The sequence below is a fragment of the Mustela lutreola genome, chromosome 12 (genome assembly GCF_030435805.1).
Source record: "Mustela lutreola isolate mMusLut2 chromosome 12, mMusLut2.pri, whole genome shotgun sequence".
NCBI classification, from domain to species: domain Eukaryota; kingdom Metazoa; phylum Chordata; class Mammalia; order Carnivora; family Mustelidae; genus Mustela; species Mustela lutreola.
The window spans coordinates 26,466,152-26,492,460 of NC_081301.1; the positions used below are offsets into that span (position 1 = coordinate 26,466,152).

The window sequence follows — 26,309 nt, forward strand, 5'->3', positions numbered from 1 at the left end:
GGGACATGCAGAAAGTATCTAGACAAGTATGTAACAATGGTAGCTTGTTAAGGCAGCGATTTACAAAAGGAGAGCTTTTAGAATTCTGGTAGCCCATTCTTTTAAATTAACAATTAGGTTGCTTATATATTGCTCTTGTAATGCTGCAATGAGTGCTTATTTGTGAGTATATAAGAGAAATATGTAGAAATGGAATTAACTTTTCAAAGGTATGTATATTTAATATTGCTCAACTCTTCTCCGCTCCATCTTCTATACAAGGGTACTGGTTTCTCAGTATCTTTGTTATGCTCTCCTCCCTATAACACAACGCTATCCAGTCTCTTTCCTTCATTCTTCCTTTGGTGAAAATGGTCATAGTTATAGGAGTTCCAGTCTCATATAGTCCCATTGACTGGTTTTCTTTCCTAAACAGATTTCAAGTTAGGTTCGGGGGACCTGGGTGGCTCAATGGGTTGGGCCTCTGCTTTTGGCTCAGATCATGATCTCGGGGTTCTGGGATCGAGCCCCGCGTTGGGCTCTCTACTTGGCAGGGAGCCTGCTTCCCCTCCTCTCTCTGCCTATTTGTGATCTCTCTGTGTCAAATAAATAAATAAATAAAATCTTTAAGGGGAAAAAAAAAACTTAGGTTCTTATTCTAACTCTTTTGGCTACAATCTGCCAAAATGCAACCCAGGATGGGACAAGCTCCAAAGACAAAACTAAGTTCTTAATTTATAGTATAGTCATAGCATGTTTCATCTTCCATTTATAGCTGCACTGTATAAAAAAGTAGCTATTAGTAAGATGGCTTTTTATATTAAAATTAATTACAATAAAAAAAATTAGTTTCTTGGGGTGCCTGGGTGGCTCAGATGGTTAAAGCCTCTGCCTTCAGCTTGGGTCATGATCCCAGGGTCCTGGAATCGAGCCCCACATTGGGCTCTCTGCTCAGCAGAGAGCCTGCCTCCCTTCCTCCCTCTCTCTGCCTGCCCCTCTGCCTACTTGTGATCTCTGTCAAATAAATAAAAAAAAATATTTTTAAAAATTAGTTTCTTAGTTGAACTAGTTATATTTACACACAAGAGCTGCCTGGGCCTAGTGACTACCATGTTGGACAGCATGAATATAGAACTTCCCATCACTGCATAAAATTCTGTTGGACAGCACTGCTCTAAAAATATAGGCTTTGGGGGCTTTTTATCTTCTCATCCCCAACAGCATGTTGTATATATTTAATAAAAATTGATAAAAATGCAAGCACTGAAGCAAAAGAAGGCTGAAAAAAGTTTAATTTTTAGATGAGATATTCTAGGTGCTTTTGTAAGAACTTAACTTGGTCATTCTATACAGGACATACAATCATTTCAACATACAAGTTATTCCACTTTGAATACTCTATTTTAAAAGTTTAAAAGTTTCTAGTTTAAAGTTTAAAAGGCTTTGTCTTGTTTCCAAGGATAATGAGGCAATATGCTTATTAAAACACTACTTTGCAGAACTGAGTACCTTTTAAGTAGTTCATTAATGTTGTACATCTGTAACTTATAGGTTAATCCTGAGGAATTAGAATTATTATCAGAACTGCATAGCAAAACCATATCCAGATAATAGACATACCAAATAATCTATAGATCAAGATAACCTATAGACTATTTAATAAATCCAATTTAAAGCAAACAAATGTTAGGAGAGATACTAAGTGATATCCATATTAACAAAGTTTTGAAATGCTTCATCAAATTTTTTTAATGCAACAAAAGTTGTAAAAATGTTAAGTGGGCACATATACCTAATATCATTTATCTCGTGACAACAAACCGGATATTTGGTTGTTTGGAAATAATTATTTGGGCTAAATTTACTCTGCATGTGGCACCGAGCAGTCATAAATGGAAAGTGCAAATCCCTGAATTAAAACATAGCTTAAATCACTTATATATGCTACCATTCTACACTGAAACCCTAATGCTGTGAGAGACATTTATAATTTTACAAAGTCTTGATACAGGGTAATAAACTTGATGAGAAAATACAAAAAGGCCACAGGTCATGCACAAACTAAAGACTGTTAAAGGGCATTTTGTTCAGGTAGGTTTTTGTTTTTGGTTTTTGAGGTCCTGGTGATACCACTTCAAGCACATGCTTTACGAAAACAAAGAGCATCTGGAAGTATCCCAACACTTAAATCCATTGTTAACTGAAAATAATACCTTACATTTACATAGCATTTTACTATGTTGAAGCAATTTCACATACTCCATTTCATTTTATTTCTCACAAATCCTCATAAATGTGAGATAAGCTAACAAGTTACAATTATTTTATTTAAGGCAGTGGAGGCCCAAAGATGAGAAACGATTTATGCAGACATCATAGATCTATCTAGTTAGTATATGGTAAAGCAAAAGTATTCCTTATAATTAATTACTTCAAAAGAAATGAAACCAAAATACTTTTTAAATTATATCCAGAATTTTAAAGACTAGTGGTTTTCAATGTAAATTGCTCCAAAACTTTATATCTTAAAGCATGAATTAGTTATAAATTTGATTTAAAGAGTCTCCCTTAAATGGCAAATTAAGACTCCGTGCTGTGGTACCTTAGGAGATACTGAAAATGTTAAAAAATTATGCCTTCTTACAGCCCATATGCTTTCCAAAAATTTCCAATACTAATAAAAAGACCTTTTAACCACTCACAATTTGACTTTTTTTAAAACTGGTCCAAACTTATGAAGCTCCAAGCCAATGCAAACACATTCACCCACATTCTGTCCTACTTATTGTGAAATCCTCCACGTGCCCATTCCCAAGGACCAACTTACAGTGAATGGGTATCATTAAGAAAATATATCAGGTTAAACTAACATAACTCAAATGATTATGAATCAAAAGTCAGTACCTTATATTGACTTAGAAACAACAAATACTGTTTTAATTTAGTAATTGGGTAGTCTGAGGAGAAAAGTACCCTGGAAATCTCAATTATTTATTTCTAAGCCAGTACTAACCTTTATATGGCAAGTCAAAAATGTCTTTTCAGTAAAAATAACATATACCAAATGCAATCCATTTAAACTCCAAATTACTCAAAAAGCCTTATGTATTTACATTAATCAAATACTCCAGGTAACAAAGCATATCAGGTCACAAATATTTGTATAATATGAATACTGTAAGATACACACAAAACTAAAACTATATTGAACATGAGGTGATCATTCTGTAATGATAAAGGAAACATTCATGATCTTATTATAACGTTCCAGGACCAGCATTATGAAATGTACATTTTGGTTAAAAATAGCAAATAACTTTATGGTTACTTGGGTGTTGAGTAAATTTATGCTGACTACACATTTCTGTAAAAGAATATATCCAGTTTAAAATAAAATCAAGGAAGAAAGTTTTCTAGACCCATTTTTTGTGACTATATAAAGTGAACCATATTATAAGCAGTCAATTTGAATTTTTTATAAACCGTAACAAATTTACTTTTTAGAATTTCTGACTTATTAACAACACATTGTTTTTAAGATACAAACTGTCACATTCCTCAAAAGTAGCAAAACTATTGCACAGTAAATCAAACTTCATTAATTATGGAAATCTAAATACAATGCATCGATGCTATGTCACAGACACTTAAATATCTGTTGTATGAATTAGCTGATGAATGGACACTGATCTAATAAACACGGGTTTTAAAAAAAAAGAATTATGATAACAGATTTTAAAAATAAAAAGAATTATGGTGATTTGAATACAGTCCTTAGTATTTTTAGCTTGGAACCACAATATTTTATAGTAAGAAGTCTATAGTGTCCTCTTCCAGAATACTCTTTGAAATAATCATTTTCTGTGTATACCCTTTTCCAATTTTCTTCCATGTTTTCAAAAGAAACAAAAATAAATAACTCTAATTTTAGAAGTATAGGTAGTCATGAAATGGAGTATGTTAGCCTTATTAAACTCCTTCATTACAAATTATTTACTTTATTTGTACCACCAAGGATCAGTCACAAAAAATTCCAATTATACATGATACTGTTCATACTTTAATAAATGAGCAAATACAAGCCATATGTTTCTTTAAAAGATAATACAGAGAAAGAATTACTGTTTGCAGAACAAAGTAGGCCAAGTCTAGCTGTATAGTGGCATTTAATGGTTTGTCGACATTACCAGACGCCATCAATAAAACCCATGTACAGACAGGCACACCTCTAATACCTTCATTTTATTGATCTACACCCGGAACCTTCAAAGAATCACTGTATATTAAATTTCTATGTGCTCTCAGTTATCAAATGTTTGATATATACATATTTACCAAAAGTTAAAGACATATGTGACATGGTAAGCCCAAATAGTCAAAATGAATTCTAAAAAAATTCTTTTCTAAAGTGCTTAAGGCAATTCCTTCATTTCTTTATTCAGTTTACTAAGACTGATTTGGGATTCAACTGCTAAAAGAAATACTAAATGCATGTTTTTATATGACAACTTTTTTATACCTGTGATACATCCATTACTGTCAACCTCTCATGCATTTCTTTTACAGAAAGCAATCACGTTTGACCAGCCAAAACAAATAGTAATAAGTAAACTAACAAAGAATGTCTGAAAGGGTATATTCTCTTCCCATAATGCATTAAATTGAGCAAAAAGGCCCAATATTTTTTAATTCAAATACCAATGAGAATGTTATATATTATCCTCAAGTTAAGAGTTACCTTCATGTGAGACTATTTAAATAGGCACTATTGTTGATTATTTTCTAGTTTGAAAATGAGGGTGGCAAACTCTTCCAGTTTAACTTAACACATACAAACTCAAAACCCTCCACGTTTTGTTCTTTATATCTAGAGACCTTTAAGAAGCACATAAGAGGAATACCTCAGATTCTTATTTTGAGGTAATAATTGTTACTACTTCAAATGAATTTTCCAAATGAGTATTAGAAAAGTTTATATGAAGGGTTTCAAATGATGGCATGAGCACATTAAAGACTCATATGCACTCCTCCAGCCCCTGATTATTATCTCCTCTTCTCCACATCCCTGCAATAGAAGGCCCTCACCAGTATAATAACATAACAGTCTCTGGCTCAAACGTCAGTTGACACTGCATGGGGGCATGGAACAAGAGCACACTTAGAGGAAGAAGGCACTGAATTAAAGAGAAGACAATTACATAAGACATAACAGTAAAAAATTTTATACAAGAACTTCTGGCTTTTTCTGTGTTATTTTTGCTAAAATATACATGTGTAACACTGTTCACATTAAAGCAGCTCCACTACTAAATTACTGCTTTCAGATTTGACTCTATGAAAGAGAATTATAACTTCCTGTTTCCTTAAGTCCTTGAATAATCCCACTGTAGGGAACAGAACACTCAAAAAATTTTTTCAAAATCTCTAGGAAGAACAAAAACTAAAATTCTACTTGTCTGGAGGATCAAAAGGGTATCTATTGACATATTTCATTCTCTCAACTGCCTTATAAAACTACCTTTAAAACTCTCTTTAAAACTACCAATATGTCATGAGACAATGGTGGACAGATATAAATGTCTTCTGAAAAAAGAATATCAAGTTCAAATAAAACTTCTCGTTTAGGTTTGTTTTACCAATAAACAAAACATCCTATCAGTAAGCAGTAAACTTTAAGAGAGAATGAGCTATCCCTTTCCACGGACTTTCTGTAAAAGGTAACTCAGCTATAAGCAGCAACAGTCACTTTTTGGGAGAAGGTTGTCTTGACACAATACACTTAAAATGAGAATGAAAGAAAGTCAACATGAGAATGCTCAAGGGATCCTTAAATACTGTAATCACAACTTTCAGTTTGGCTCAAAGAACCTGTATTACAAATTTTAACCAATTAAAAAAAAAAAATAGGTATGTTCTGCCCAATAACCATGCATGGGTTTTACTCACTGTTTAAGACACTTTCCCTAAATTTGGGAAAGATTCTTCTATGATGATTTTTGGAAGAATTATACCCTTTTAGAAAATAAATGAATGCTGCAAAAGGATTAAAAGAAAAATAACCTCTGAATAGTTACGTTTGAAAAATTTATGTGGCAAATAAATCAGAAATACATAGGAATCTTTCAAAACACTTGCTTAAACCATTCCAAACCTTATTAAAAAGGACACATAAATGACTTCGGTATAGTTTCAGGCACCTCCCTTTATAACCCATCCTTCTGAGATAAAACTTAAATGGTGTAGGTTTTCCGACCTCATATGTAACTTTCACATTTCATTCCTGCTTGAAATATTAAAAATCAGTATAATTATCAATTATTACCAAATTCAAGTGGGAATTTTACCAAGATAACTATTAAAGGTAGTATTAAACTAGACAACAAAATCAAAAAATAGAAAGCTTTTAAAAATCTTATCCATCATCCAAAATGATGGAATGAAAAGAAGTCTAACTAAACAAGGCAACAAAACATATAAAGCATATCCCCCTTTGCCACTGTTAGTGCAGCAGGTAAAAAACTAAAGTATCCGTGATTTTAAGCTACTATGCCTAGAAACTCTTCCTATCCACTCTATTTTGAGTTTTAACCATAAGAGAAATATCACGGTATTTGGAAAAGAGAAAATGATATATAATCTAGTCAGTAAACAAAAGAGGATAATTTAGCAAAACCCAACTTACTTACAAAAAGAGAAAAATAAACCATTATAAGAAAACCTTTCTAGTATCCCCAACCAATTATTTCAATTTTTAGAAAACCTTATAAGACTGTATTTTTGTTAAAGCTTCGGTTTAAGAATATAGTAATAGGTAGTGATGAGATAAAGAAAAAGTGTAGAGGAAAGAGGACAAGTTTTAAATGCTTTCCCCTCAGGTCCTAGGGCTACGATATGTAACTAAACATATTAGAAGGGCCAAAGTAAACCAAGAAACACAAAAATGAATTTCTATATAAGTATTTAAACACTGCCTTTCTTCCCATTTATTCTTCAAAGCATCAGTTTCTTCCTTGGTGTCTGCTTGCTTGAAGATACTGCGCAGTAGACTCCTGTGAGTACTTTGCATTAGATGCTTAATGGTAACACATTCCAGGCCTTAAAGCAGAGCGTAGCAAACCTGATTTTCACCACTCATAAATTTCTGTGATTAGCAACTGCACAGAAAAGGCCACCCAATCAGAAGGGGGGTAAACATATTCTGAGTAAGCATTACTGAGTAACATTGTTTAGGCTGCTTGCTGAACCAGTCATTCCATTTTCAGTTTTCTGAAGTGTTCTCACAGCACTTGGAACCTGCATCCCAGTATTCAAAGAAAGTCCACCACACCAAACCTAAGAAAAGACAAAACAAAGCTTCAGTCAGCTTTCAAATCATTAGAACTTAGGTGACCCTTAAAGTTCCCTTTGAAAGGCAAAATGCGGGTGCCTGGGTGGCTCAGTGGGATAGGCCGCGGCCTTCGGCTCGGGTTATGATCTCAGGGTCCTAGGATCAAGTCCCGCATCGGGCTCTCTGCTCAGCAGGGAGCCTGCTTCCTCCTCTCTCTCTCTCTGCCTGCCTCTCTGCCTACTTGTGATCTCTCTCTGTCAAATAAATAAATAAAATCTTAAAAAAAAAAAAAGAAAGAAAGAAAGGCAAAATACCATATATGTGAACATCAACAAATTCCAAATTGATAACCTTCATATTTGAACTGAGGGGAAGTGGAAAGGCTAACTCAAGAGTCTTTTAGAACCACTGAGGCCAGAGTGCATGGGTGACTCAGTGGGTTAAACCTCTTCTTTCTACTCAGGTCACAATCTCTCCTGGGATTGAACCCCAGTGTTGGGCTCTCTGCTTGACTGAGAATATGCTTCCCCCTCTCTCTTTGCCTACTTGTGATATCTCTGTCAAATAAATAAATAAAATCTTAAAATAAAAAAATAAAACCAGCGAGGCCAGAGGAAGTCTTTGCAGAAGCAGAACACACTGGAGCTGCACACAATAGAACTAAGGGCTGCAGAAATTTTCAGATGAAATTTTTAGGGTTAACAGGCAAAAGACATTGGCTGTTATTACTGTTGCTAACCTTCACAACCAAGAGAAGTGCACAAAGAGCCAATTTCCTATAGATTGTGATAATGAAGTGTGGCCTGAGACTATAGGAATCTAACACTCCTTTGTAAACAGAGGAAAGCCCATTATTTTCTTCCCTCACTTGTTAACAGTAAGAACTCTTTCATAATTCTTTAAAGACTTCTGAGTAAAGTGCAAATGGCAATATCCACATAAACCATATTGTCAGTCTATTAATTGCCATAAATTTAAGTTTATGAAAGATGAAAGTGCTCTGCTTGCAAACAGAGTAGGTACCATTCAGTAAGGTGAGTAATAACTGATTTGGAACAGACTCAAAAGAATTAAAATAGAAAGAATGGATCAGTTAAATTATCCTTAATGCTGGTTTGCAGCAGACATAGCTTGAGACAAGGGACCTTCTAGAATCTCTTCAAATATTCTAGAAACTCTTGAAATATTCTAACCTTCAATTGTGTCCTAAAGTGTTTAGTATTTATTAAGTGATTACAGTATTGTACCAAAGAATGTACTGACCTGTGAATTTCATAACTGTATGATTAACATTCCAAATTTTTAAAACTAGCATGTTCAGTAATGATAGCACCCAAACACAAAAGCAGCTCTGTGATTATAAAACCTACTATATAACTTCTTTGGAAATTATTTAAGTGATTTCCAAACCTATTTACTCAAAACATCTAGCACAAAGGTGCACGGGGCAAATCAATAAAGAAAGGTTAGCCTTTTTCAGAAAGTCTTTTTCAGTGGCACTGGAACACTTAGAATCCATATGTAAAAAAATAGATCTCAAACCATACCTGGTACCATATACAAAAAATAACTCAAAGTGGATCACAGATCTAAATGTAAAACCTAAAACCAAAAAATTTTAGGAAGAATGCAAAAGAAAATATCTTTGTAAGCTTGAGTTAGGCAAAGCATGATCTATAAAAGAAATACATGGATAAAAAGGACTTCATTAAAATGAAAATTTTCTCTTCAAAATGCTCAGAAAATGAGAAAGTCCACAAATTGGGAGAAAATATTTGTAAAACAGTTATTTGATAAGGGACTCATATCCATCACACATAAAGAAATCTTAAAACTTATTAATGAGAAAACAAGTAACCCAATAAAAAAACAAACTGTAGGGGCACCTGGGTGTCTCAGTCGTTAAGTGTCTGCCTTCGGCTCGGGTCATGATTCCAGGGTCCTGGGATCAAGCCCCGCATCGGGCTCCCTGCTCAGCAGAAGGCCTGCTTCTCCCTCTGCCTGCTGCTCCCCCTACTTGTGTGTGTGCTCTCTCTCTCTCTTTCTCACTATCAAACAAATAAATAAAATACTAAAAAAAAAAAAAAACTGTAGATACTTCACGAAAGAAATTATACAAATGGCAAATGTACACATGAAAAAATGCTCAACATCATTTATCCTTAGGAAAATACAAGTTAAAACCACAATGAAATACCATTACATGCCTATTAATATTGCTGAACAACAAAAAATCTGACAATATCAAATAATGGCAAGAATGTGGGGAACTTTCATATATTGCTACTAGGAATGTAAAAGTAACGTAGTCTGGAAAACATTTTGGTAGTTTCTTTTAAAGTTAAACATGCACTTTCAAGTGATCTATATCCTCACCCATAGGTATTTACCCAGGAGACATGAAAACAAATATTCACACAAAAACGCATTTGCGAATATTTACAGTGCCTTTATTCAAAATTGCCAAAAACTGGAAAGAACCCAAAAGTCCTTCAACTGGTGAGTAGATGAATAAGATTTGGTATATACACAGTCAGTAATAAAACAGACACTCACCAGCAATAAAAAGAAGGGACTATTGACAAACACAACATCGGTGAATTTCAAATGCATTATGCTACAGAATCAGAAGTCTACATACCAAACAATCCCTTTTCTGTAATATTCTAGAAAAGGCAAAACTATGAAGACTAAAACCTGGTTAGTGATTGCCAGGGCTGATTATGATCTGAGAGGTCCACTACAAAGGAAGATGACTTTTCTGGGGTGATAGAAATGTTCAATGTCTTGATTACAGTGGTGTTACACAACTGTATACATTTGTCAAATCCCAAAGAACTGTATACTCCTATAGATTATCCTCAATAAAGCTTACTTTTAAAAAGAGAATTAATCTTGTACACAAAAAATTAAAGTTACCTAGTTAATAAAGTCTTTAATGAAGGAAAAAAATTATTCCTACCAGTTTGAAATTACATTTCCTCATAATTACTAATGTAATTATGGCTTAATTATTTGGAATAAAAAGCAATAAACTCACAATATATGCCTATTTGAGAAAGACTCAAACATAAAACTGACCCTTTTAGATGTAGGGGGAAAAATTACTTTGAGCTTCATGTGGTAAAAAAAATTTGTTCCTGATTGGCCTACTTGGAAAAACAGCCCAAAACACATAATACAGCAGAGGTTTATGGCAAAGTACTACTAATAAAAACTTTCTCTAAATCCTTAAGTATTTTTCTATGAATAACTTCATTCACTGATCACTTTTACCTTTTAATGAAAAAACCAAGAGTCTTGGTTATTATAAATTTAAGATTTCAGGGTATCCAAAGTGAATTATCACTATGAATTGTGAGATTTAAAAGTATTGTGTTTAAACCCACATATACCCTGCATACTTTCTTCTCATAGTTGAGAAGCTACAGTCAGGATAATGATGGAAGAAGACACATAAAACATTCCACCAACCCTACAATGGAAATATACCATTCTAGAAGTAGCCCTCCAAATTACGGAAAGCTCTAGCCAGAATAATGAGGCTCTCGACTATATTGCACAACTCCCCACAGTAACCCAAACTTACAGAGAGGATAAAGGAGTTGGAAGAAGCAGAAACATCTGCTTAATAAAAAAACAAATTCAAACCAAGTTTCATTTTGTATGGAGAAAGCATGACTTTTCCTTGCACAAATCAACCTGAAATTGAGTGGGCCTGAATATATGTGTGTCTGCCTACCACATGTGGACTGTCATCTAGTACTTTACAAAGATGACACTGCACTGCAGCAGAAAAGGGTGATGCATTGTCTCAGTAAATGGTCCTGGAACAAGCAGATACCCACAAGGAATTTAAGAATTCCTGACACATAAGTTGACCCCAACTTCATACCAAACATAACAATTCTACATTGTACTTGTGTTGCAAATGCAGTCTACATCTAAAGGTACAAAATAAAAGAAATATTTCTATCATAAAAAAAAAAAAAAAAAGCACAAGGAAAAGCTTTTAGAAGAAAACAAGAATATTTTCCTAACTCTGTGGGTGAAAAAAGATTTCTTTCATTCTTTTTTTTTTTTTTAATTAAGATTTTATTTATTTATTTGAGGGAGAGCACACACGCACCCGAGAGTGTGAGCAGGAGAAGAGGGAGGGGCCGAGGGAGAACCGGACTCCCCACTGACCTGGGAGCCGGATGCAGAACTCCACACAAGACAAAGACAGTTGCTTAACCAACTGAGCCACCCAGGCAGCCTGAAAAAAGATTTCTTAAATAGAACACAAAAAGGCTAACCATAAATTTTTAAATTGATAAATTGAGCAACATTAAAATTAACAACTCTTGTTCATCAAAAGACACCAATAAGACAGGGAAAAGAAATTTACAATACATATATCTGGCAAAAGACTCAGGGTATTTAAAGAACTCCAGATCACTCAATAAGAAATAGGAAGAGGACTCAATAGAAATACAGGCAAAAGACTTGAGCAACTATTTTATAAGAGTATACCAAATAGTCAATAAACATTAAAAAAAATACTTTTAACAGCACTAGTCATCAAGGAAGTGCAAATGAAAAACCACAATTCAATATATCATACCCCCTAGAAGGACTAAAACTTAAAAAAGATACTACCAGATGTTGATAAAGATGTGGAAGAATCAAACTCTAATATACTACTAGCAATAAATTAGTATAACCAACAACTTTGAAAAACCCTACAAGAGTTGATTACATACCATATCATCCAGCAACTCTAATCTCAGTTATATACTCTGATGGAAATATATGCATACATTTACCAAAAGACATGAATAAGAATATTCATAGCTATTCTATTTGCTAATACCCCAAAGGGAAACCACTCAAGAACCCAATGGATATATAAATGATGAAAGTCACATAATGGAAAACTGTACATATAAATACAATGAGAAACTATAAGAATGAATACCGCACCACAGAGAACAAAAATAAATCTCACAAACATTATGTTGAACCAAAAAGATATTGCAGGATTCGATATACAAAGTTGGAAAGGAGGCAAAATGAATTTCATGGTATTAAAACTCAAGACACTAACACCACTTTGCTGCCTGACCAGTAGGCACTAGAAAGAGGCACAAGGAGACTTATGGGGTTCTGGTAATGTTCCGTTTCTTGATCTAGACAGAGGTTACAAAAATGTGTACAGTCCTATAAAGAGTCATCAAACTGCATTCTTATAATTCACATACTTATATGTAGTAATATTTACTTCAATAAAAATACCAAAAGACACAACCACAGATTTGGGAGAGGTAGATTAGGGAAAGAGGGAAGAATATGGTAAAAAAAAAAAAAAAAAAAGATGTTTGGCTTCCCCAAATATATAGCAAAGATTGTTCTCCTTAAAGTTGCCAAACGAAATAAAATAAAAATTAGGTACTAACCATGAAGCCAGGTAGTACTGGCTGAGTAAATTTCGTCTTAAAGGAATACAACAACTGTTTTGAGCTTGCATCATAGAAAGAAAGTTGACCTAAAAGGGAAAAAAAACCACACCTAATTTATTATAAGAAACATTTAATTAAATCTGACATATCATCATGAGTGCAAGTAATAATATGTATTTTGGCACTTTTTTAAAATTACAAACTATAACGACTAGACTCAGAAATTCTCACTTGAAAATCAGTAGTATACATGCTTAAGAGAAAGCCCAAATCTAGTTTTCTTTCCTGATTTTCAGGATCTCCATAATGCTTCTATAATCTGGCACTATTCTATTTATTCAACTATAAACTATTTGTTTTATCATTATTTAACAAATGGTTTCCTTAACTCAGTTAAAACCAGGCTATTTCTTCCTCACTTTTACCCTAACCAGTCTCTATATCAAAATCCTATTATAATTTAAGGCTTATTCTATTAAACTCTGTCTTCCAAACATTTGCAGTCATACTCATTTCAGTCTCTGAAATCATGATTATCATTGCTTCTGCTTTGTTAATTTTAAAAATACCCTCACAGTCTGTCTTTCAACATGACTACGCAACTAAAATAACTTTCTGACCACCTAGCTGTCCAACCTGATGGCCTCCTTACATCTGTTACTGCTTCTTGAAATTCTTGTCCCATGGTATCTCTAACTCTGAGGATATCTTCTGTCTCCTTTTCTCCTATTCTGAATGTAGATGCTTGTCTAGGTTCTGTTTTCTCTCTACAATATTTCCTTAATGACTCAGCTGCCACCAAACAGAGAAGAGAAACTAGTATTTATGTCTACCATTAAAGCACTGCGTTCTTTATATACAGTACCTCAAAACATTAAGCAACTTATGTATGGTCACAAAGTTAGTAAAAAGCAGAGCAGTAACATTTAATCGTTCTTCAGTAGCCACTCTGATGCTGTGTCTAACATTTAGCTTTAGCTCTACTTCTCTTCTGACTTCTAACATTGAATTTCTAAGTATTAGCCAGCCATGCCACATGGTTGTCCTGCTAGCATCTCATCTTTCTCCAGGACTATGTTCCCTATGCTGCAGATGACATACCATCCCCTTGACCACACTGGCTGGAATCTCAGTCATCTTCAACTCTTCTTTGTTCGCCCTCCAAACCATATTTATCTACTGAGTCCTATGAAGTCTGCTTGTCAGAACCATCAAATCCATTGCTCCTGATTCCCCACTACTCGGGCCCTTGTTACTACTAATCACGCAACAAACATTTATTAATGGCTTGCCATGTAAATGCACTTGCCAGGCAATAAAGATGTAATACCTAAGAAGATAAACATGGTCCTGCCTGCACTGCTTAAAGACTGACTCCTGAAAAGTCTTAACCCTGTATTTGAAATCTCTTCCATATTTAACCACTTACTCTCCAATATTTCTAAAATTAGGTTATCATCATATGACTACAGTTTTCTAAAATGCACAAAAACCCCCTTCCCTCGACTACTATAAAAAAATCAAGCCTCTTATTATTCAAGGCTCTCAGAATCAGATTCCATCCTACATTACAACTCCTTCCTGCACCCTATGCGCTAGGCTAGCAATTACACTTCTCACTTTGAGGAACCACAGAGTATGAGAAAAGAGACAGAAGAAGATAAGCAAAAGGTATTTTGAGAGTTGGAAAAGAAAAAAAAAATGTGTCAATAATAACATGTATCCCCAGGGAAATTATAAAAAGAATGCTGCAAAACTAACATGTCATCACCAAAATTAAATCAAGACAAAGTTAACTTTTCTCTTTTGAGTAACTAGGTAGAAGGCTCAGCAAATTATTTGGACATGATGTTACTTAAAACGGTAAAATTGCATTTTATTAGCTTAAAGTGTCAACTTGGAGAAAAGTATTTAGGGAATTACTTTTCCTCCTACTTTGACAATTTCATCTTCAAAATTTTTATAGGAGTGCCGAGGAGGCTCAGTCAGTTAAGTGTCTGACTCTTGAATTCAGCCTGGGTCATGATCTCAGGGTCATGAGATTGAGCCCAGTGCCGGGCTCCATTTAAAACATAGGGCCTGCTTAAGAGTCTCTCTCTTCTGCTTCTTCTACTTTGCTCATGCTCTTTATTATCTCTCTCAAAAAAAAAAAAAAAATATATATATATATATATGTAGACAGATAGATATAGATAGATGATAGTAGAAAAGATACTTATCAAATACCTAGTTCAAAAAGCTAGTCATTAAGTCATATTACTAGAAATTGTGTTGCCAAATCACATGTCTTATGATGGTCAGAAATTGCATGACCTACTTTGAGAACCAATCTTTAAGAAATATGTTGACATAGTGTGTAACCATAGCAGCTTATAAAGATTTGGAAAAATTAAGCTGTAAGAAAAATGACTGATGGTAGAGAGAATGTACAGTCTGGAAAAAGACCAAAAGAAGTTAACGTTAATAGTTTTTAAACAAATAAATATTATCATGTAAATGTGAATTAGGGAACATAATTCTTTGTTTCTTCAGATGACAAAATTTAAGGACAGTAGTCTCAGAAGTTATAAGGAAACAGAGTCAATTTGCAAAAAACCTTCTACTACTGAGTACTATCCAATAGTGAAATAAGCTGTCTTCCAAGACAATAAGCTTCACATTAGAAAGTTCTTCAAGTATAGGAGTGACAACTACATGAGATATAGTTGATGAAATAACTGTAAGGATATTAACTGTATAGTAGGTAGACTAGACAATTTCTAAGGTCCATTCCAACTTGAAAAATCGGACTCCACCATTCTTTACAGGTAATAAAATAGGTCAGGTAGGAATTAAAATGGACAGAAAAACTTTAATGCTTAAAACTAAATTAAGGAAATCATTCTTTCAGACTTATTAAGCATATATATATATAGATGAGTGCTTTTATAACGCTTCAGGCAAACATCAAACATCCCTTCCAGTCAATTCTAGAGCTGAAACTATGTTTGTGATCAAATCCTAGTAGATCAAAGCACCCTGACCACCATAATAATGAAAACTGTATATGAACGATTGCCAATGAAAAGTACTAGAATATAAGCAACTATGACAAAATGACTTATGAGAAAATCAGTAAACTTACCCCCATCAAAGTCACAAAATACACCTATTCTCTCAGGAACAGTAACATCCAAGGCTTTGACTTTATTGTTATGCTTTGCTGCAAATGTGTTCTGTAGCCAGTTGTTGACATGGATACACCAACTACTGTTTGTCTTTCCTAACTGGTCAAATTTCCCCAAAGTCTTGTATGCTACTCCCACACTGTAGGATTTACAATCCTTCTGGGCCTTGACCTCCCAATAATGTTGTCCACTTTCAATAGCAGTGTCTCCTGCAAAAGATCAGAAAGGTAAATTTGGCTCTAACTTCTTTCTTATGAGTCACACAGATTTTTACCTACCTCTCATCTCACAAAATGGCACAAAAAAATACGATTCAGAAAAATACCATATTAACACACAGACACTAAATGCAGAGTACCTGCTATAACTTTACTTGTTATTTACTACTAATTTTTCTGATTTATAAAAGGCTTTAGAACTTTTCTTCCTTACTATCTCCTCAAAAGATATAATATATATATAGAGTACTATGTAAAAGGAAGCAATCAATGATTAGACAACCTGAAACCTACCAAAAGTAATCAAAAACTTTTGCAAATATTCATTCAGTACACAGGCCACTCCAGCTCTAAGTGAGTGGAAAGCCCATGAGTGTGACCATGACGTCTTTAATATTAACTGACAATGAAGACGATGTTTATCCTACCCAGCACTGTGTATGATTCCCCAGTAAAACGATCTCTGCTGCCTCTTACTGCTGGTGGCCTGGAGCCTATAGATGTCCGTTTGGGGGATGGTGTTCCACTTCTATATAAACAGGAAAAAAAGAAATATTCTATATTATAAATGTTTCACAAACTAAAATTATAAATCATGAAATGAAACTCTGAAAAGATGTTTAATTATGTTGCACAAATAACACCATTTTACTTTTATCTGAATTATTATCAGAGTTGTCAATTATAAACACTGAAATGTAAGAAGTCATCAACACAAAGCATGCTGAACACTTATATCATGCAGACTGAACAAAGCTTATGTAAAGAACACACAGTTGATATAAGAAACAATGCCAAAATGCGACAAGATAGAAAGAAAAACAAAAGAACTGAACAGAAGAAAAGAACTCAAGAAAGGTAATGGATTATAGAGCTTACATTTCTTGCAGTTAAATTTAAATTTTGAAATGGCAAAAATACGACTATAATGCAAACTAAATAACCTTTTCATAAGCAGCAGGTATTTTTGTTGTGAATCTTTTCTTCTTAAGAGGAAGAAAAAGCAAATGCCCAAATCCATGCACAGGATTATATAAAATGTTATAAAGCATTTCTCCTACTAAAATGGACAAGATTCAATTTGATCTCCCCCCTTACATCAAATTATATGATATGATAAACAGGACAGTATTAGGCCTTTCACTAAATCTGAAAAATGCAAAATAAATCAAAACCCAAAGATGCCTAAAAACATTTCAATTATACTGAATCACTGCATTAAAGAAAAAAAATTGTAACTTACCAGTAGTAAAGAAATAAAGGGAAAAGCATGGAGAAAAGACAAACAAATGTAACTATTAAGAGTGGCAGTTTAAATTTCAAAAAAGTTAAATAAGGAGGACTCTTCCACTGCAGCACTCTAGACTTCCAACCCTAAGAACATTTTTGCAAGCCGTACCACAGCTAGTGCTGTCCTAGGTCAAACCTGATCCTCCCACCTCTCCTCTAGAACAATACCTTTGAAGCTTTACTGTGTAAATTAAGACTCTTTGTTTACCTGCACTGTAAATTGTTTTACTAGTTTCTGAAATGATCTCTTTGCCACCCAATTCATCTCATTCACTGATACAAGATAAACCTAAGTCTGACATGCCTACTTTAAAATCTTCCAGTACTCCTTACTGCCTACAAACAACTTAGCTTGGCATTTCAGGTTCTTCTGGATTTGGTCCCAGTCTGCTTTTCAAGCCTTCTCACCACCCCCAGACAGCACTATTTAGCTAAATGTAGCAGCTAAGTGTTCCTTAAACTCAGGGAATCTGCTTCAGTGCCTTTTCTCTTTGTTTCTCCCTCTCTAGATCCAAGTCCAAATGGCATGCATTCTTCTACTTTCTTGAGAACCAAGCTAAATACTACTTTTTAATTATTTTACAAATTTTGTTAATGAAGATTTTCCAGATCTTACCAGACTAAATAATTCTTCCGAGGAATCCAGCTCCAGGCCAAAATCCTCTGTGTAGCCTTTCAGGCCCAATTACAAATGGCTTTTAGTGATAGGCCTAGAAGGGCTACCTTTCCTGTACCAGACTTGGTAAATAGCTAGTTTACCACAGCTTCTGAAGGGAGATGCAATCCACCCCCACCACAACCCAGTGCTCAGATGCATATCTGCATTCCTAGCTTAAGCACCTCCATTCAGAGATACTTCTCCCCACCCCCAAAACCTTTTCAGTTGCCTCTGTATAGACCTCCTTCCAGGAGGCAGGGGTGAGGTATGTAGTCTGAGGACACTCTCCACTCCATCTCAATACTTCCCACTTCTAATCTTTCCTCTTCTCCCTTCTTGGTCTCAGGTCCATAAAACAACAGGAAGAGCATTCTGTTTGGGGATCTCTTGGCAGTGAGATGGTCGTCCAGATAACCACCAATGGCAATCTGCTTTCATTTACCTGACCCTCACCCAGTGCCATTCTGTTGGGAAAAATGGAACACCGAGGAGAGCTAGCAGCCTTTCCTTTGAGGCCTCTTACTTGCACTATTGGTAAGTGAATAAAGCCTTGATTGTTACCTTCCGTTTGGCTCAATGTCCTGACCACCTTAAAACCTGGCAGCTCAGGACACCTTTCTTCCTTAAAATCCTTGATCTTGCTTACCATTCCATGTAATCTCTACCTCGTATTACTGTTACTTTTTTTATAGATACGTATTTCATATGCATAAGCTAGGGCAAATATCTTAAAGGCAGGAACACTGTTTATCCCTATAACCCCAACACATCCAGCTAACACCTTACAGTGAACAAATATTTATGGAAAAATTAAATGTACATAACATTCCAGAAGCACCCTACACATAAAATACCCTTAAAAAGGAGAGGAGAAAGAGAAATAATATGATCTGAACTGCTAAATACAAGCAATCTAAAATCTCCAAGTGACTAAATGAAACTTCATATACTCTATTAAATCCAGAAACATTTTATAATTTATGATATGCTAACCCTGAAATCACTTTCACTAATAATGAACAGATAAACTAGAAAAAAAAAAAGAAAGTGATTTTGAAAAGGGAATACATTCTGGTTTCTGGTAAAAATATGTGGTATCTTCAAATTAGCACCTGATTAGTTGTGCAGTTTGAATTGATTCATCCTTCTGAGCACTGTCCTAATAATTTCAGTAATAACCTTTATTTTTTATCCTTGATGCTTTTGAAACTGCGTGATTACTACACGATACAGAACACTTCAAACCTGCCTTGTGTCAAATACAAATAAAAACAAAGCTGTAATGTTAGATATATTGAATACAGCACAAGAAAGATGCCAGGTATAAGTAAATGCAGAAAAAAATCAGATGAGGGAAAATAACTCAAGAAAGACTTTAAAGCAGAGCTCTTTGTTTTGTTACCATATACAATATAATCCAAAGAGTATGCAGCAGACTACAATGCTGTAAATTCAAAACATAAGCTACCAATACAGACAATCTACAAGAGCAGAATTTTAGCTTATGAAAGCACTGCAATGGCTTCTGCTTATTGGTTACAAGAAAAATTAAAGTTATTCAGCCAAGCTAGATATACTAAGTCCTAGAACCAGACAGACATAGATCATCACCTTGTATGTTTCTTCAGTGAAGTAACATGGACACTGTTAGATAAAAATAGGCAACTGTTAAGAGACTGCTTTACAACTTAAATTTAACAGCTAATAATAAAATTAGATCAAAAGCCTGCTGAGAGAAAATTTTTGATTCACTGTTTTAACTCACAGTGATATTACTTTATTTCAGTTTGAGCAAAATTTTCCTCTGTTAAAAAAGAAAGAGGCTCCCATACTTTGGAGACTAAGTAAGTCTGACATCAACAAAAGGTCCCAAGACTTTCTCTTTGGTTCATAAGGTTGCTGCAGTGGCAAGACAATGGGACTGTACATGCTTAAAGTTGTCATTTAGTGCAGACCTTCAGGTAAGACATGTGATCCATAAGTCTAAAATTCAGGAACTTCTCTCTTAAGCAGTTCAAGTTGCTCTAGCTATAACTTTAAAGAAATGGAATGCTGAAATAAAATGTGTAAAAAGAGGATTAGGAAAGAAAAAGTAATGAAAATGTTAAAACAAATTCAATTGATTAACAGTATTTTATTCCTCACTTTGGTGTTAACCCATCACAAATCATACTAATGTATAAAGAAAGGATTTCATAAGCCACTGTCAAGAAAAAACAATGTATAAACACGTGTCCACATAACAGATCTAATGAAATGGCTTACCTGCCCTTATTCTCTTTCCCTTTCATTTTATTTTCTTGACCTTTTCCTCCAGTAGGATCCCACTCTACACAGGCATCTTCAACTCTCAGGTTCAAATGGGATGATGAGTTATCCAAACTGAAGTTTAGTGCTATCCAAAACAATATTTCAATTTTCAAAAAATATAGAACATATCCATATTCTGAAGCACAAGTATCATATTATTTTCCTACTTAATTTATTCAACACTGTAGATAAAGAATAAAATTCAAATTGCTAAGGCTAGCATTTAGCTAATAACGATAAGGCTATAATTTAGTAACTCCTTCTTTATTTCCCATTATTGTTCTCTACATATCCTGTACTTCCAACCAAATACAATGTACTTGCATGGCCTCTCATGTTTCTGCTATTCCTTCTGCTGGAAACTCCATCAGCACATAATAACCTCAACTTTCTGTTGTTAGAATATCAGTTGATTATCAGTTGATTGCTAAGACTAAATAGGAAGAGAAGCTGGTACACTTGAGGTCCGGAAAAGGTGATGTGATGTAAAAAATAACACAGCCTGGCTCAAACACATTTTCTCTGAGGTTCTACTACTTAGTAGTTTCATATTTAAACTCCCAGTGATTTTGAATTAAAAGCACAGAGAAATAGGGTCTGAGGGCAGAAGGAAACTGGCCCAGCTTACAGAACTAGAGATGACTTAGATGGCAAAGACATGGGGAAAACACTACATACATGAATATAAAATAAAAAACACAGGGTATATAGTCAGTGGTACTGGAATGGCATTATACGGTCACAGATGGTAGCTACACTTACAGTGAGCACAGCAGAACTACAGAGAAGTTGAATCATTATGTTGTACACTTGAAACTAATGTATATAGTGCCAACTTTTTAAAAATAACTTAAAAATAAAAAAAGTGAAACAAATTATGCTTTTCAAATTACTTGCTATTTGAGGGAACTATCTATTTACTCAGAAGACTTTCTCAGAACTGCTAGTTTAGGAAATCAGTGTAACAAGGTATTACCTTCTGTCTTTGGAGACTGAAAGTAAACCATTAAAATGTATTGATTAAGCTGAATAATGCAGAATTCATCATGTTCTCAAATGAAATTCCTAGAATCTCTGCCTTAAGCAAGGTATCATCTACTACATAGTTACCAACTAATCTGCTTGTTATATTTTTCTTCAAAAGTTCGAATTTCTGATAATTACATTGAACTTATATTCTTTTACAACCCCGTTTCACTTAAAGATATTACTCGATTTAGCCAAAGCTTCAATATATCTACGAGGTATGCATCATCAAACAACAAGATATTCTATATACAGAGCCTAATGTTTACCAAGTAAATTAAAAATATTTTCCTTCACTATTCTGTAAAAACCCCTTTTTAAAAAGATTTATTTATTTGTCAGAGAGAGAGAGCAAGCGCGTGCACAGGCAGAGGGAGTGGTAGGCAGAGGGAGAAGTGGGCTCCCCGCTGAGCAAGGGGCTCAATATGGGACTTGATCCCAGGATCCTGGGATCATGACTGAGCTGAAGGCAGACACTTAACTGACTGAGCCATTCAGGCATCTCGAGAGCACTTTAATTTCAACTATGCATCTGACCATTGCTCATTCTCTTTATTTATAAAATAACTTTCTAAATACAAATCTACTGACCATACTGCTTCTGAGAAATACTGTATTAAACAAGTTATTAAATTTTCAAAATTTGCATGAAAACAAAAATGAACTTACAGAAAGAATATGGTTTTTCAATTCAAATAACAAAAAAAAATCCTTAATAAGCATGTTACTAAATAGGCATTTAACAATTGCTTCATAAGTAGGTTATTAAAAAATTAGGATTAAGCAAATCTGAGAGTCTTCAATATCAAGAATGAACTACCTTAAGAAAACAAGATTGGGATGCCTGGCTGGTTGGTCAGAAGAGCATGACACTCTTGACCTCAGGGTAGTGAGTTCAAGTCCCATACTGAGTATAGAAATTACTAAAAAACAAACAAACAAACAAACAAACAAACAAACAGGGTTTATTAACCTCTATATTAGCTATTAGGTAATACATGTGAGGATATCTACATTCTGGAGAGAAAGAAAAAGTAAATATAACTCTAAGGTACCATCAATTCTTAGCTGCTTGTTAAAATCCTAAGGCTTTAAAAAAAAAAAAAAAAAAAGGCAAGGAAAAAAATCCTTAGGCTGTTCCCTAATGTTTAATATGATGGAGAAGGGTAGAATCATGAGTGGCAAGAAAAGATATCATGTCCAAGCCAAGTGGGACTAGACTTACTAAATACCACAGCATGCAGATAGAATGGTCAAATGGAGAACTCTGAGAATGCTTTTTTCTAGAATAAGGTCTAAAAAACAGATGGGTAACTGGGTGACTCAGTCAGTTAAGATCAGACTCTTGATTTTGGTACAGATTATGACCTCAGGGCCATGAAGTTGAGGTTACATCAGGCTCCACGTCCATTGTGGAGCTTATTAAGCTTATTAAGATTCTCTCTCTCCCTCCTCTCCATCCACGCCTTCCCCCACCTTCTCTGGAAGGAAGGAAGGAAGGAAGAAAACAGAATTTGAACTAAACTGAAATGGTACTTCCCCATAATCCATTCCCTGAGAAATCTGTGGGCAAATCTCACTGATGCCTATGTATTGTACTTGATTGCAATTTATAAACTAACATCCACCAGCGAATATAATGCCATCATCTTGGGCTATTTTACCCATCTGAACACCATCATAAAAGATGAACTAATGAAAACCAATTCTGTAATCCTAATATCCCCATCTTAAAATTCCTAGTGCTGGGAATTCCAAATGTGTGTATGTATGTGCACATGCAGTGGGGAAGTACTACCAACACAAAACGCTTCCTGTCACAGTCTTGAATAACTTCAGATGTTAAGTTTGGTTTTATGCTGTATAAATACCTATGATCTTACCTTTGGTCTCTAAAGTCACTGGATCAGAATACTCTCCAGCTACAGCTTTGTTACAAGCTCGTACTCTGAAATTCATATATTTTGAATCAAACTTCAAGCCTGAAAAGATGAAAATGGTTTTCAGATATGAAAAATAAAGAAGAGATCTACTCCAAAAGTATGAGTATGAACCTTCAAACAGACACTTTCCCTCCTTGGAACTCTCTCTTTACTCTAGGACAGTGAATGTTTATGTTAAAACGTTAACACCTCAGATAAGAGGAATCATGATTTATCTAAACTTTCTTCAAAAGAAATAAATTATATACAGCTTATCAATGTGGATTTTTTAAAAACCTAGTGATAGGGGCGCCTGGGTGGCTCAGTGGGTTAAGCCGCTGCCTTCGGCTCAGGTCATGATCTCAGGGTCCTGGGATCGAGTCCCGCATCGGGCTGTCTGCTGAGCAGAGAGCCTGCTTCCCTCTCTCTCTCTCTGCCTGCCTCTCCATCTACTTGTGATTTCTCTCTGTCAAATAAATAAATAAAATCTTAAAAAAAATAAAAATAAAAATAAAACCTAGTGATAAAAAGGTACCCTCAAGCCTTGTTAAAAGTAATATTTTAGTCAATGAGAAATGTTACAATTTAAAACAACATGTTTCTGGAAAGAAGACACCCTAAAGAATTTTTATATTTATGAAACATTGTCTTTTTATGTGAAAAATGAATTTAAAGAGAAACTAAAGCACAGGAATTAATAGTAGACTCTAAAGTTAGTCAAGTCTAGATTAAAATCTCAATCCATGGCACGTCTGGCTGGCTCAGTTGATAGAGCATGCAACTCTGGTTCTCAGAATTGTAAATTTGAGCCCACGATGAATGCAGAGATTACTTTAAAAAAAAAAAAAATCCTTAAAATTTCAGTCCAAAAATTACTAGCTAAAGGACTGCCAACAACTTGACAGAGGCAGTTTTTGTAACTGCAAAATAGAAATGATAAAACCACCTCATAATTGTAAAGATTAAATGATATGTATTGTGTAATACACTTCAGCCCAATTCCTGACCAATAATAAGTGCTCAATAATGGTAATATTACTACTCATGCATAACAAGTGTTGAAGAACTCTGGAAACATTTCGCCATTTCAAATACCCAACATCCTTTATATGTGCAAATACCTTGTGTGTGTGTGTGTGTGTAAATATCTTTTTAATTATTTTTAAAAGGCTAACACAAATTTCTAATACCAAGTCACAGCTCTTCAGTATTACTGTGAAGGTAATCATAAAGAGATAAAAACCATAGTAGTGATGGTACCACTGAAATTACAGTGGTATGTACAACTAGAAAATTGACAGTTTTGTTATAAAACCAAGGTTAAAATTAAATGCTATTCTGAAATATGGGTTCCAGAACACCCCTTCATGTTTGTTTTACATACACTGTTTTACCAGATTACAAATATCAGAAGTAATTAAAATGAAAGTTTGCCTGATATTTTAAGAGGAACTTACTTTTATAATGAATTACAGGGAAAGTAAGGTTGGTTAAAGAAACTTAATCTTTTAAAGTAACTCAAAATATTTTTCACAATTACATTTAGTTTCTGAGAATGAGATTCATGAAATGCAGTCCTTTTACCTGATAGTGTATACTCAGTACCCTTAATATTATCAATTATTTCCCAGCATCGCTCATCCTTTACACGTGGAAGTCCATCAAAATTAGTTTTCCGATGTTCCAGTATAAAATGATCAATCTTATTATCTTCTTCTGGCATTCTCCAAGCTACTGTTACAGAATTGTCAGCCACCAAACACTCTACTGGATCTATCTCTGGAGCTTTAGGAACTGAAGAAAAAAAAAAAAGGCCCATTTCTCATTTATTATAGTACTAATCCAATATTTATGTTGGTCATTCAAACTGCTTTCTTCGTGTTGCTTTTGAATGATGCAACTGAATGAGGTTAAGAGAAAGGCTAACATAATAAAGGCAAAATAACTCTTTTTTCAAAGTTCCATTTAAATTGTTTAAAAAAAAATTAATGTTTCAAAGTTTTTTATAGACTTACTCAAAGTTTATTAAAATCTTAGTTGGCAAAAAGCAATTCAAACATGCCAAAGATAAAGAATCAAGATTGGGGCGCCTGGGTGGCTCAGCGGGTTAAAGCCTCTGCCATCGGCTCAGGTCATGATTCCGGGGTCCTGGGATCGAGCATCGCATCGGGCTCTCCGTTCAGCGGGGAGCCTGCTTCCCCCTCTCTCTGTCTTTGCCTACACCTCTCTGCCAACTTATGACCTGTGTCTGTCAAATAAATAAAATCTTAAAAAAAAAAAAAAAGAACCAAGATTAACTTGTTATTCCTCAACAAGTATTTTTTAATCTCCTACTTCAAACTGCTGTAGAATATTGATTAAATCACTAATGACAAAATAGAAAACTTTGACTCCAATGATTAAAGTAATTTAAGATATTTTCAATGTATTTTTAAAATTTTATAAAAGAATTGTAATTTCTCATCACTAAACAAAAATGAGTTCTCCAGCCCCCCAAAAACACTTTAGGATTTTCAGATGTTTCTGCAAGGAGTTCCATGGTTCATTAAAATCAACCCGGGTAAATGAGCCATAACTAACATGTATGAATAGTAATTAATTTCTCTTCCATAGAAGAGATTTTCCATAGCTCCTCAACATCAATAGATGTTCCGTTTGCAAAACAAGAGATGTAATTGAAGAACATGGTCCTCCAGTGATATAGATGGGTCTAAAATGTGTGAAACTGCAGATACTGTATTTAAGCATTCTGTCACTAAAAAAAGAGTTTTAAAAAACTTATTCCAACCATTCAAGGCTGGTTCAACATTTTAAATCAATTAATGTATCAATCATATTAGAAGAAAAATCATATGATCTTATCAACAGAGAAAAAGTATTTGATAAAATTAACACCCTCTCATGACAAGAATTGCAAACTAGAATAGAGGAGAACTTTACTTGATAAAGAACATTCGCAAAAAACCTACAG

General features: G+C 34.4%; 1 protein-coding gene across 5 annotated transcripts in view; it reads right to left on the bottom strand.

Moving 5' to 3' along the window:
- Nucleotides 1-1,253: 1,253 nt before the first annotated feature.
- The window catches only part of FSD1L (fibronectin type III and SPRY domain containing 1 like), a 73,640-nt gene continuing 48,584 nt past the window's right edge, over nt 1,254-26,309 (bottom strand). For 4 of the 5 annotated variants that reach the window (XM_059141870.1, XM_059141873.1, XM_059141872.1 and 1 more), the window contains 8 exons: nt 24,923-25,132; nt 23,300-23,398; nt 20,346-20,475; nt 19,692-19,724; nt 16,561-16,661; nt 15,872-16,123; nt 12,745-12,833; nt 1,254-7,311 (listed from right to left, as the gene is read on the bottom strand). In XM_059141870.1, the coding sequence (XP_058997853.1) occupies nt 7,189-7,311; nt 12,745-12,833; nt 15,872-16,123; nt 16,561-16,661; nt 19,692-19,724; nt 20,346-20,475; nt 23,300-23,398; nt 24,923-25,132 (1,037 nt within the window). In that variant the 3' untranslated portion in view covers nt 1,254-7,188. The remainder of the gene's footprint in view (nt 7,312-12,744; nt 12,834-15,871; nt 16,124-16,560; nt 16,662-19,691; nt 19,725-20,345; nt 20,476-23,299; nt 23,399-24,922; nt 25,133-26,309) is intronic. The other variant, XM_059141871.1, reaches the window with a different exon arrangement.